At 38.8% G+C, this 12,910-nt stretch overlaps 1 protein-coding gene across 1 annotated transcript in view; it reads left to right on the top strand.

The window, feature by feature from the left end:
- Window positions 1-12,910, top strand: part of CNTNAP4 (contactin associated protein family member 4) — a 143,152-nt gene that overhangs the window by 122,476 nt on the left and 7,766 nt on the right. Inside the window, exons 18-19 of the mRNA XM_053467680.1 lie at window positions 9,908-10,147; window positions 11,779-12,000. Coding sequence (XP_053323655.1) covers window positions 9,908-10,147; window positions 11,779-12,000 — 462 coding nt within the window. The remainder of the gene's footprint in view (window positions 1-9,907; window positions 10,148-11,778; window positions 12,001-12,910) is intronic.

The following is a 12,910-nucleotide window of genomic DNA, read 5'->3' as shown; positions in this document are numbered from 1 at the left end:
AATACATGGCTTTAATGTTTAGTAACAGAAACATTACATCATGGTTTCACATAAGGCAAATGCTTATGTGTATTTTTTTATAACATGAGTTAGGAAGGACATGAAAATAACACACAAACTATAATTTTGTAATAAAATGTGGACACAAAAAGTCTAGCTTAATGGAACAGACACTGCATTTAATATGAAAAAAATATTCTTGATTGATTTATAAAACATCCCCTGCTTAAAAATCCATGTGCAACTAGGAGTTACATACTTTTTATTGTTGAATTTATATAATAGCATGAACTTAAGACTAATTAGTCCTATTATTTTTGCTACGTATATTTTGTAATTATAATTGCATTTGCTTAATTCTACTTTCCTGTTGTTTCACAAAAATGGTAAACAATTTATAATCTAATATTTTTAAAAGGTTGTCTCAACATTCAGCTAAGATATTTTGAAAGCTGGAAATACTGTCAAATTATCATTGCAGAAGTACTTCAAGCCAAGCTTTTACAATGAACTAACATGACAGGCGAAAAGTCGCTATATGGGCACGGTAAGATAAGGAATAAAAACCACCCAAGTCTCCTATAAAACACAAACACCTTTATTGATGGGAAAATATATGTCCATAGCTTTAATATAATGAAAATGTATATATTCTTAAAAATCATTGTCAAACACACCATGAAACAATATGCCATAATAACACCTCTATCGCAGTACATAACAATGACCTCTCAACAAAAATATAATCATCACAATACCACTTAATAAAGTGACAATATCTTGCCGGAACAATCCATAATCCAGCAAGCTGCAGCCAACTATTAATTTCACATCTGTGCTTCCACTCGCATTCGCTGCAGAGGACATGAGCCTGTGCCAAAAATCTACAGGGTAAGGATACCCCAACATCTCCAGGTTCAGAGCCACAGACAAGCATGAAAGCTACCACACCAACCTTTATATCCAACAAACCTATCCCTACCAAAAACCAATTCTATTCCCAATTTATCTATCCAGCCCTTCCTCTGTGACAAAAGAGGGAACCTTCAAAAAACTACCCTAACAAGGGGAGGGACAACAACAGGCCTGGAAAACTGATGAATGTGCTTTACAAAATGGATATATATATATATATATATATATATATATATATATATATATATATACACTAACCCTGCCCCCGCCATTTAACCGTCAACCAAATTACATTTCCCACCCCACCCCTAGCTCTGTCAAGGCCCCCTTTCTGTAAGTTGCATTATTATATGGGCTACAGGATTAAGTATGAAAATCATACTGAAAACTGTATGCTCATTTTGTACAGTGAGATATCAGCTCCTGGTAAACCATTCCCTTATAATCAACCATAGGCACCCATAATTGATAGCATATTCACAGGTTCCACTGTAGAACTAAAGCCTGCTAGTTGTCATCTTGCAACAAAGTCAAGTGAAATTTTTTCATAAATGGACGTAGGAGACACCATGGAAGAAGAAAGATAATGGCTTCAAAATACTAGGTTATTATAAAAAAACCTATAAAAATAGCTATCAAGCAAATTATACCATTCTAAGGTTGAAACAGATATGGGAAAATTGTTAGATAATATTGCAGTGCTCTGTAAAATCATTTGAAAATATCCCAGGTGACATATATATTTCATAGTCTTTAATAGTTACACAAAAGCCTCAGAAAAAAACTAAATATGTGTTACTCACCTGCCCTCGGCCCCCATGTTGCCGCAGCAGCCGCCACGCAGGAGAGGGAGACCCCCCTCCACCGCACGGCCACCTCCGCAGCAGCCCCCAGGAAGGAGAGGGAGACCCCCCTCCACCGCACGGCCACCTCCGCAGCAGCCTCCACGAGGAAGAGGGAGACCTCCCTCCACCGCACGGCCACCTCCGCAGCAGCCGACACGTGGGAGAGGGAGACCCTCCTCCACCGCACGGTCACCTCCGCAGCAGCCACCACGAAGGAGAGGGAGACCCCCCTCCACTGCACAGCCACCTCCGCAGCAGCCGCCACGAGGGAGAGGGAGACCCCCCTCCACCGCAAGGCCGCTTCCACTGCCTTCCTCTGAAGTACCGCGCAGGAGAGGCAGACCTCCTGGTACACGGCATCCTGCTGCTGCGCAGGCGTGACCTCTAGTGGCGAACTCGCATACTGCGGGAATTTATGAAGGGAGACTACGCCATCCACAAGATGGCCGCGAGTCACAGACACCGGAAGTGATGTCAGGAGGGGCTGATGGGAGATTCTGACTTCCTCCGCGGTTCTCCATTTAAACCCCTCAGACCAGTTTCACCTTGCCTTCTGATGGTCGTCTATGCCTTGTGCTAGCACCCAGATAGCGTTTACCTGCTTGATTCCTGTGTTTGACCTCGGCTTGCCTGACTTCGTTGTTATCCTGTATCCTGACCCCGGCTTGTTTATCGTTTATCCTGATCTCCTTAATCCTGACCTCGGCTACGTATACCGGCTATCCTGTTCTCTGGAATCCTGACCTCGGCTTGTCTGAACTGTTCTGTCCAGGAGTCCTACCTGACCACGGTGTCTCCAAACTACTTGTACGTGACAATATGTTAATTTATTAATTTTCACAAAATTTCAATAATACTTTCCATGGGGCTATATAAAAATGCTGTTTACTGTATAACCTTTAAGATACAATTCTGGAATGTAGTTAAATGATGTAGAGAGTATAATTATATCGAGATTTACAATATAATGACATAAGTGCACTGTTAACTCTGCACTTATTACTTCAACTTCGTTTCTTCAATCCTGTAAAGAATAAAGTAGACACTCTTTGAATTATAGGGTTTTACATATCAAGACATAGCAAAATTATGTAAATACAACCTCAGATGAAAAACAACACATAACATATTACACCATGTGGTGATTTATTAAACAAAAAGAAAGCCAAAATGGAAAAGCCATGTGTGAAAAACTAAGTACAGTACACCTTATGATTCAATAACTTGTAGAACCACCTTTAGCAGCAATAACTTGAAATAATATTTCAAGTAATAATAATAACTTTATTGGTCTCTCACATCATTGTGGAGGAATTTTGGCCCACTCTTCTTTACAACTTTGCTTCAGTTCGTTGAGTTTTGTGGGCATTCCTTTATGCACAGCTCTCTTTAGGGCCTGCCAAAGCATTTTGATTGGGTTGAGGTCTGGACTTTGACTGGGCCATTGCAACACCTTTATTTTTTTCTGTTGTAGATTTACTGGTGTGTTTGGGGTCATTGTCCTGTTGCATGACCCAATTTCGGCCAAACTTTAGTTTGGTCTCAAATTTGACTCTAGAATTCTTTGGTATATAGAGGAGTTCATGGCCGGCTCAATGACTGCCAGCTTCCCAGGTCCTGTGGCTGCAAAACAACCCCAAATCATCCCCCTCTACTACAGAGCTTGACAGTTGGTTTTGTTTTCAGACAACATCCCTGCCCTTTAGTTTTGGACAAAACATTTTTGGATTCGGAAACAAAATTTCGCAAAAACCTCTCTCTCTCTCTCTCTCTCTCTCTCTCTCTCTCTCTCTCTCTCTCTCTCTCTCTCTCTGTTCTCCAGTCTTCTCTGTGCCTCCTGCACCCCTCTCCTGTCTTGTATCTGCCCCTCCACCTGCTCACTTACCTTTTTCAGTCATTTTCGTATCTCCTCTGATCTCTAGGCAGATGCAGAGACCATACTGACAGGGTGCAGGGAGGAAGGGAGGGTCAGTATGTGAGACAGTACCTGTGTCAGGCCCCATTTAGGCTGGGGGGCTGCTTATCTCTAGTTCCCCCCATCTCGCTAGAGTTTCCCCTTTGCTGTAATCCATTCCTGGATTTCCATATGCTCTGTGCTTCTGATTCCTTGATTCCGGTATTGCTCTTTGCTTCAGCTCTGTTTCTTTTATAAGGTGTGCCCCACCCGTTTGTTATGTTTGTCTCAGTCTGAAGGTATGTCCTTCTTGGTTCTGTGTTTAGGTTCAATGTTTAGTTTTAGTTTATTAATAATTCAGTAGGCAGGGTGCTAGGCCCCACCGAATATTGGAGTACTTTGGCGTAGTGGTGGGCTAAGCATACTATGGCCATATGATGCGACGGAAGCTCCAATTGTTATCACATGTCCTAGGCTAGTTCTGTATTCATGTGTGTCTGTCTCTTATGTACCTTTGCCCTCTTTTCCCTGAATCGTCTGAGGATCTCAGTTCCTCTCCCCTCTCCCCATGTCCCAGTTTAAGATATCCTATCCTTGCTTAAAGTAGAAGCATCTGAGGATCTCGGCTCCTCACTCCATGCCTTGTGTTCCTTGTTCCCTGTCCTTTGTTATGTCATGTACATGTATGTCTTGTCTGGCTATGTTTCTTGCTTGCCTGTCCCTTGCTCACTCTGTCCCCTTTGTTCGCTTTGTCCTCTTTGCTCGGTCTGTCGCCCTTGCTTGCTATGTTCTGATGTTTCTCTGCTTAGCTTCCCTACTCCCAGCCTGCAGCATCCTGCACATTTTCTGTTGTGCTATGTCTAATGCCTGCTCCAGGGTGTCTGCAGGATATTACCGTCTTGTTCTGGACAACATCTGCTGCTATGTCAGGGTCCTGGTATGTGACCGCACAACCCTAGATGCCCACAATCCTTGGGCGCTCTGGGTCATTACAGCTGTCTGTATGGACCCAGTTCCTGACATCTTGCAATAGAATCTGGTCTAAATTATAACATAATTCTTGCTTGTCTTTAGAAGTAAATGAATACACAGCTTTCTCTAAAGATACAAATAGTGAATTGTCATTTATATATTAATTATGCTCCTCCTGAGATTTTTACTTTTATTTAATGTAATAAAATTTTACATAATGTAAGGAAGAATTACTTTATTGAATGGGTGATGGATATGTGGAACAGCTTCCCAGCAGATGAAGCTTGAGGTCCACAGAACCCCTGAGATTTGTACTTTAATTTAATGTAAATAATTCTTACTTAATGTATGCAAAATGTACTTTACTAGGGAGTGGTAAATATGTAGAACATCCTTGCAGCAGAAGCTTGAGATCCACAGGACCCCTAAGAATTGTACTCTTATGTAATTCAATAAAGTCTTACTTTCCTGGCTTGTTTGCATTTGCTAATACTTAATAAGCACCACCTTTTAGATTTATTGGGCCCTGAATGCTTAACACGAGTACTCACTTTGACCCTTAACCACATTTTCTGGGAAAGCTGCCAAAATTGCTAACCATAACTTGTTTAATCATAGCTGTTTTTCAAATATTCATACCTAGCGCTTGTTTCCCGGTACTGCTAGAACCCACGAGTTCTGTTCCTCACCTGTCTGTCTCTCTGTCACAGTCTCATCATGCCTAGGTTCCAGCATTTACTGGTTGGATGTGTAAGTGCTGGAACCTAGGCATGATGGGACTTTGATTGCTGTTAGCAATCACACTCCTATCATGCCAAGTCAGCCAGTACATGCTGAAACCTAGCTAGCTGCCCCCCTTGTGTATTGATGCTGCCAGCAGTATGGGGTCTACACATCACTTACAGCCACCCTGTACCAGCATGTACTGGCTGACCTGGCATGATAGGAGTTTGATTGCTAACAGCAATCACAGCAAGCACAGTCCCATCATGCCTAGGTACCAGCATTTACTGGTTGCCTGGGTATGATAGGAGCGTGATTGCTGTGTGGGCAGTGTGGACGCCAGGGCTGGCTTTGGGGTGTGCAACCTGTGATCTATGCCTGTAATTTAGGGGGTTTTAAATATACCTTTTAATGACGTGTTTTTATGTGAATTCCAATTGATCTATACCTGCAAAGCTGGGTTTTTGCGTTATTCTGTAGATCCATATCTATATATTTCCATACATTATTTATGTATACCTGCAAATACAGTGTTTGTATGTCTTATTCAGTTGATTAATACCTGCAATGCTGTTTCCATGTATTTATTTGATCTATACCTGCGATGCTACGTTTCATATATTATTATTGTATACCTGCAAATACAGGATTTGTATGTCTGATTCTGTTTATTTGATATATACCTTCAGTGCTGAGATCACAAGTGAATTTCAGTTGATCTATACATGCAAAGCTTGGTTTGTGTGTTAATGTGTTGATCTATAGCTGCTATCGGCAACTGGGGCTAATATTAATATATATGGGCAGCAGGGGCATCAATACACAAGGGGCAAAAACACTAAGGGGGGTATAAACGACAATGCAGTGTGAAAAATCCATCCTGATGTAGACGTCTGTGACGTAGATTGTGTCCTGCTGTTTGTGTGTTTTTGGTTATCAGTGTAGCAGAGCCTGTCCTCGGGTGTGTGTGTATAGGTGTTGGTGTGGCAGAGCCTGTCCTGGTGTGTGTTTGGGTGTTGGTGTGGCAGAGCCTGTCCTGGTGTGTGTGTTCAGTTGTCAGTGTGGCAGAGCCTGTCCTAGGGTGTGTGTTTGGGTGTCAGTGTGTCAGAGCCTGTCCTGGTGTGTGTGTGTTTGGATGTGGGTGTGGCAGAGCCTGTCCTGATGTGTGTGGGTGTCTGTGTGGCAGAGCCTGTCCTGGTGTGTGTGTGTCTGGGTGTTGGTGTGACAGAGACTGTGTTGGTGTGTGTGTTTGGTCATCTGTTTCCTGGCACCTAACTTACAGTAGGAATTATTTAATTTATATTTATCCAGAGATAAAATGCCCTCCTGAAGTTGTTAGGGACTTCAGGGGACAAAACGTTCAAGGCCCTGAAATCATTTAGTGGAAAAGTTATTTATTGTGTTATAATATTTATTTCAAGGATAAGTCGCACTCAATTGTGGCTTCAGGCTTCCCATGTTGAATGATCGCAAAAGTATAATTCCATAGCACATTACTTTTGGAAATTATGAATGCACCCCCAAGTTTGACTGTGGTATCTTGTGTGCCCCCCCTATATATTGTTTCTAGAGTCGCCACTGCTGTCACTACATTGGAATCACCAGCACCATACATCTAACGTTATGATAGATTCCAGAGCCAGTGGTTGCTTTATGGATTCAGCTCTTGCCATAAAACTTGGTCTTGAAATCTTGCAGTTAAATTCTCAGTTAAATATACTTTTCTCTTGTTTTTCCATGGTTTGAACGGTACAAACCTTTTGATCTAGCCATGCCTATATGCAAACATCAGAAAAACATAAATCTGCAAAAGGTTGGAGCTTCCAGGTAAACCCTCTTCCCCAAATGAAGGAACAGTGGAGAGAGTGTGCTCTGAGGCACTGCGCTTTTGCAAAAGTAAATGAACACAAATTCATAGAGAATGAGAAGTGTTTTGGCAACTCTCTTTCTCTGGGAATCTGCATTATTCTGGTCAGTCTGTGGAGTTCTGCAAAGTTCATCGGGAGGCCATGTCCAGTGGATGAAGAAAGAAGACCTTTTGGAGCAGCAGACAAAGAAGAAGACAGAAGAACAAGAAGATACAAGAGAGGAAGCAGAGATGCATGGCAGGGAGACAGGGACACAGAAGCAGATGGCACAGAGAGAGTATAAGAGAGTGAGAGAACGTGAGTGAGAGTTTAAAAGAGCATTAAGGAGTGAATGAGGGTGAGTGATAAAAACAAATTTAAACGAAAATTCAGAGCTTTTTGCTTTATTTTTGTTTGCTGTGTTGGGGTCCCTCGTCGTTATTGGAGATCTGTACAAATTAACACAATTGGGAAATGCTGTTAAAATTGAAATTCCTACGAATCCCAGTGCACTATGGAAAATAGTCATAAACAACATTATGATATAAATTGCCTTCCTTGGTTGAGGAATCACAATCCATCCATCTGTTCCCTAGGGACGTATTTAGCCTCATTGGGAATTATACAGGAATTATACAGGAAAACATTAATGATACTGAGCTCAGTGCTCAGTTATTGTGCCGAGTTGTGTTCCTATTTGTTTGCTAAATGCTATTTCCTTACAGTTCAGGACCAAGAAACTACCCAGTGCTGCTCAGACAGTTACCCTCTTGATCAGAGACATTTTCCAGCTCCACGGACATCCCAAAGCCATCACTTCAGACCGTGGTAGTCAGTTCACCTCAGTCCTCCAATCAATAGCATGGCATGCAGCCAATGTACATCATCTAGTGGCCACTGGCATTAAAGTGCCAGGGCCACTTTTCCTCTGTAGTTTGCCCAGGAGTTATATCACGGAGGGTTTGGCAAACAGATAATGAGTGCTTGGCAAATATAATCTGGAAGCCAGATGCAGCCATAGAGATCAATATTTATTTTTAGACTGCAGAAAATGTTACAAGCAATTGCTATCTGTCTCCTTTGTCCAGCAGTAAGGCTCCTTCACTAAGCTGTTTTATAAAACATACTCTAAAATAATATAGGATCACTAGATTTTTTTAAGCTCTCCTAATTATGACATCTCAGTGCCCTTGTGCATTTACTAAATGATTGCTAATTGCATATGTGTTGAAATCATTTGCCACCTTTGAGTTGACAATTACCATTTTATATATTAATGAGTAGTTAAGTATTTCTTGTGAGTGGGGCACTATTTTGTTAATTAATGGAACCATGCTGTTACATTTTGTACCACATTAAAACATAGTCTCTATTGACACCATTCTTCCTATCGCTTCAAATAACTCAGTTCATTTATGTATTGGGGAATTTGAATGTCAGAGAATGCAAGAGCCTATTTTTTGTTAATTAGAATTTTTCAGTTCTTTCTTTCATGAATATCCTTTATTACTTTCTCAGTTTAATGATAAAACATAAACTTTACATTCAAGACTTTTTCGATACATCATTACAAAGGGTATAAAATGTTAGGGATAGATTACAGATCAAACATCTCTTTTTATATGCAGCAGCTGTTGGAAAAGGAATCAGGGAAGAGGAATACAGAATTAATTGGCATTCTTTCAAATTAATTAAATTTGCTGGGTTGAGTGCTAGTTGTAAACTGGAAATCCTCGAGAAGGCAAATCAAATAATTTGAGACTCAGAAGTGCCAAATCTGTGACATTTAATTAAGTGAATGAAATGAATGCTACACTGCTATAATATTCTGTAGATTGTTACATATGGCTGTTACATTTTAATAAATGTTAAAGGAGTAAACCAATTGCTTACCAAACAATGCAAGAAAAGAAAAGGTTAAATATAATAGAAGACTATAGGCACTGTCATCTGCTTCAAATAAGAAAGATCTATGTCTCACACACAAACACCCTGCAGACTGGCTTTTTAGTTTGATGGCACGTTAACCTGTTCAGAAGGCAAGCCAAAAGTCAGTACCCAAGGTACCACTGACACATTGTCAGGAGTTAGCCTGAAATCACAATTAAGCATCCTGAGCACAGACTGATTGCCAGTGTACTCATTTGAATCTCTTGGTGATTTGTACCTTGCTGCCATTAGGATAATTGCTCACTCATAGCAGCCTATTTATACAGTAAGTATCAAGTCAGGAGCTAAATAGAATATTTTAGGAGGATGGTAAGTGCCACACAAGGGTTGGGACAGAGGTTCAGGACAGGTTTTGACGGTATTTGCCACTGAAGTCTGCCTTGTTGAGGTAAAATATTCCTTTTGAAGCCAAATTTGTCTGTAAAAGGTACACTGATGGTAATTAAACGAATCCAATCATTGTAAAAGCTTGTTTGTTTACTGTTATACTAATAATTGTATTTTGAAATACAATGATGAAATGATGAAATTCATACCTATTATATGTAAATATGTACTTTTTAAATATCTGAAACCATTACAACTGAAACAACATATCTATGCTTTGTTTTAATGAATTATTGTTTTATCCTAAAAAACTGCAACAACGACAGTTCCCCTTTAAGGATTTGTTGTGTATATTATGTAATACTTTGTGTACTAGAATATTTTTCTGGTTAATCACATCTGTGAATGTTTATGTCTTTTTTTTAACTACATAGGGGGAACAGCATCAAGACAAAAAGGATTCCTAGGATGTATCCGTTCTTTAAAATTAAATGGCGTCCCTCTTGATTTAGAAGAGAGGGCTAAAATGACTCCAGATATTAAACCAGGATGCCCTGGTCACTGTAGTAGTTATGGGAGCTTATGTCACAATGGTGGAAAATGCATTGAGAAATATAATGGATTTTCCTGTGATTGCAAATATTCTGCATATACTGGTTCATTCTGCAAAAAAGGTTTGTGCTTTTATTGAAGTATATTCAATGAATCTATTGAATGTTTGTCTTTTTCTTATACAGCTGTAGCCTGTCCAGTGATCCTTTAACAGTAGGTTTTTTTCTTCTGTAATTTAGTAGCAACAATAATGGTAAGATTAGGTCATTGTAATTGTAATTTTGACCAATCTTGAGAATAATGTATATTTTTATAATACATGCCAGTAAATGGAAAAATGTTAGGCAACAACCATGGTGAGTACAATTGATTACAGAAGATGTAGAGAACATAAATATATTTTAACAGATAAGGTTAACAACAATTTACATCAAAGCCACAGTAAATGGTGCTTTCATATATGATCTAGTATATTAAATCCACTTAGTTAAAATATCAATGGAGCCCTTCAAAAATGGTCTGGATATTGGATAATAGCAGAGTATACAGGGCTACACATGATAGAATAAACATTAATATTTTAGATCGTCTCGATCCAAGGAGGAATTTGATTGCCTTTTGGAGTCAAGAAGGATTTTTTTTCCTCTTAAGTAGGAAAATCTGAAAAAATTGTGGACTTAGGTCTTTTTTTAACCTAAATGACTATGTTACTATGTCAAGATGCTGATCATTTTGTAAGAAATGTTATTGCCTAGGCAATTAGGTGGCTGGTACTCACCTTTAGTTTATTTATGTTTTACTTCCTACAAAAAGCTAAATGTTTTACGATAAACAGGGCAACATATAAAAAATTGTAATCAATTTCAGCAAAAATGTCAGGAAAATCTTGGATTTCTGGAATTCTGCCGCCTATGTTCATTCAACATATACCCACCTGTGTTCATGTGTAAGGATCATGGGGGGTCTGATGTGAGTGGGAGTCCAGAATGCAGGGAGGTTGCAGTAGTGATCATCAAGTACAAAACAAGAAAAAGTGCAACCCAGACCTGTAGGATCCATGGTTTGGCCTGGTTCCATGGTATAGGTGTTGAAACAGATCCAGATGGCAAGCAGGCGTGGCTCACCAAAAGGAGGAACAGTAAAATAGGAAAGCATGAAACAAAAACAAAAATAGTAAAGGAACATACATGCTAGCTCTAACATGTAACACAAAAACATGTGAAGATTTAGTTGATTGCATGGCCATACGTTGGAAGCTTGCCACCACTTCACAGTACTTTAAACTAGGAAAGCCCTAACACTAGCCCTAAAATAAGAAGAAAGAATACTAAGAAACTACGAAACACAAACTAAAGCACTGACAAACAGGGAACTGGATGCAGACTACTGCAGCAGCTTGCAAGACACATAGCCTGACATAATGTGTAATTCATATCAGAGGGGATAGTCCTAACTAGAAGGAAATATGTCCAGAATATTAATGATAACGATGTAAGCCATATTTTCTTTTTGATGAACAATTTTGGCATTTTTGTTTTGGTACCACTTTAACAATATACTGTGATGATTAAAAAAAATAATACAGTGTTTCTACTCATCACCATTTGTCATCAAATTCTGTTGTAGCTTTAAGGAAGCTCTTAATATTATAGTGTAGTATATTGTACTTGTAGATTACCCAAAAAACGGCAGATATAAAAGTCTTACGATATAAACAATATATACTAAAACAAATCTTTACTTTTTTTTCCAGAAATATCAGCATCATTTGGAGCAGGGTCTTCATTGACCTATAATTTTCAAGAGAATTATAACACATCAAACAACTACAGCTTGCCTGCATCTTCCCTTTCCACAGATTCAACTACCAGAGAAAATATTGCATTTAGTTTTCGGACGACACAGACACCAAGCTTACTGTTTATCTTAAACTCTGCCAATAAGGAATACATTTCTATTATATTAACAAAAAATGGTAAGTAGTATGGTCAGGTACAAAGGTGTGAATTTACTAGTTAATCCCTAGAGTTTGAATGACTCTTCCGGAAAACAGCATGCTATCATGTTATAGTTGATTCCTATTTAAATTATATAAGAGTGATCATAATTTTGTATTCTGTATGGTACAAAACATGTTCTATTTCCTAACAAAAATACACATTTGAGAAAATGTATTTATCTATAAAACACTGAGGTTGGCTCTTTGGATTAGAGTAATTTCTTCTACAATGCCCTACGGGACCTCAAGTGGAAGGTTGTGTTTAAATAAAGTGTTAGTCATCACAGACAAGCAGATAATGAGAGTTCTGCGTCAGTGACAGTACAAACTTTCAAATGTTGTACGATCAATTGTGCCAGTATCCTCAGTTAACAATTACTGTTAAAATGTCAATACTCGCTTGTGCACTTCTGCAGTGGCATCGACTATTATTAGCTGATACTAGAGGAAATATCCCTTGAGAAATATGTACTGAGTGTTAATCAACATTATGTAATAATAATATTTTTTTTCAATTTTCCTTATTATTTGCATTAAGATCATAATTAGAGTAGTTCAACATATTGTTTAATGATAAAACCCTTTTGAATATAAATATTTTTCTCAAAGTGCGATTTCTTATTTTGTAGGTTACATTTTGTTTCTCAAATTCTCTAGTCTTTACATTTTATGGCTCCATTGTTTTTAATAATAATACATTTAATAAGAATTATTATAGGAATGTTTTGCCACATTACTTTGTATTTTATTAACAGGAATGGAATATATGACTTCTCCTTTTCATAAATTACAATCAGTGTTAATAACATTTGAAAACTCAAGAGTTTTATAGTGAAAAATATCTGGCTTCTTAAGAAGCTTGGAGTGAGAGCACAGATTGTATGAA

This window comes from Spea bombifrons, chromosome 1, assembly GCF_027358695.1.
Source record: "Spea bombifrons isolate aSpeBom1 chromosome 1, aSpeBom1.2.pri, whole genome shotgun sequence".
Classification (NCBI taxonomy): domain Eukaryota; kingdom Metazoa; phylum Chordata; class Amphibia; order Anura; family Pelobatidae; genus Spea; species Spea bombifrons.
This window is presented reverse-complemented; position numbering and strand designations above follow the sequence as displayed.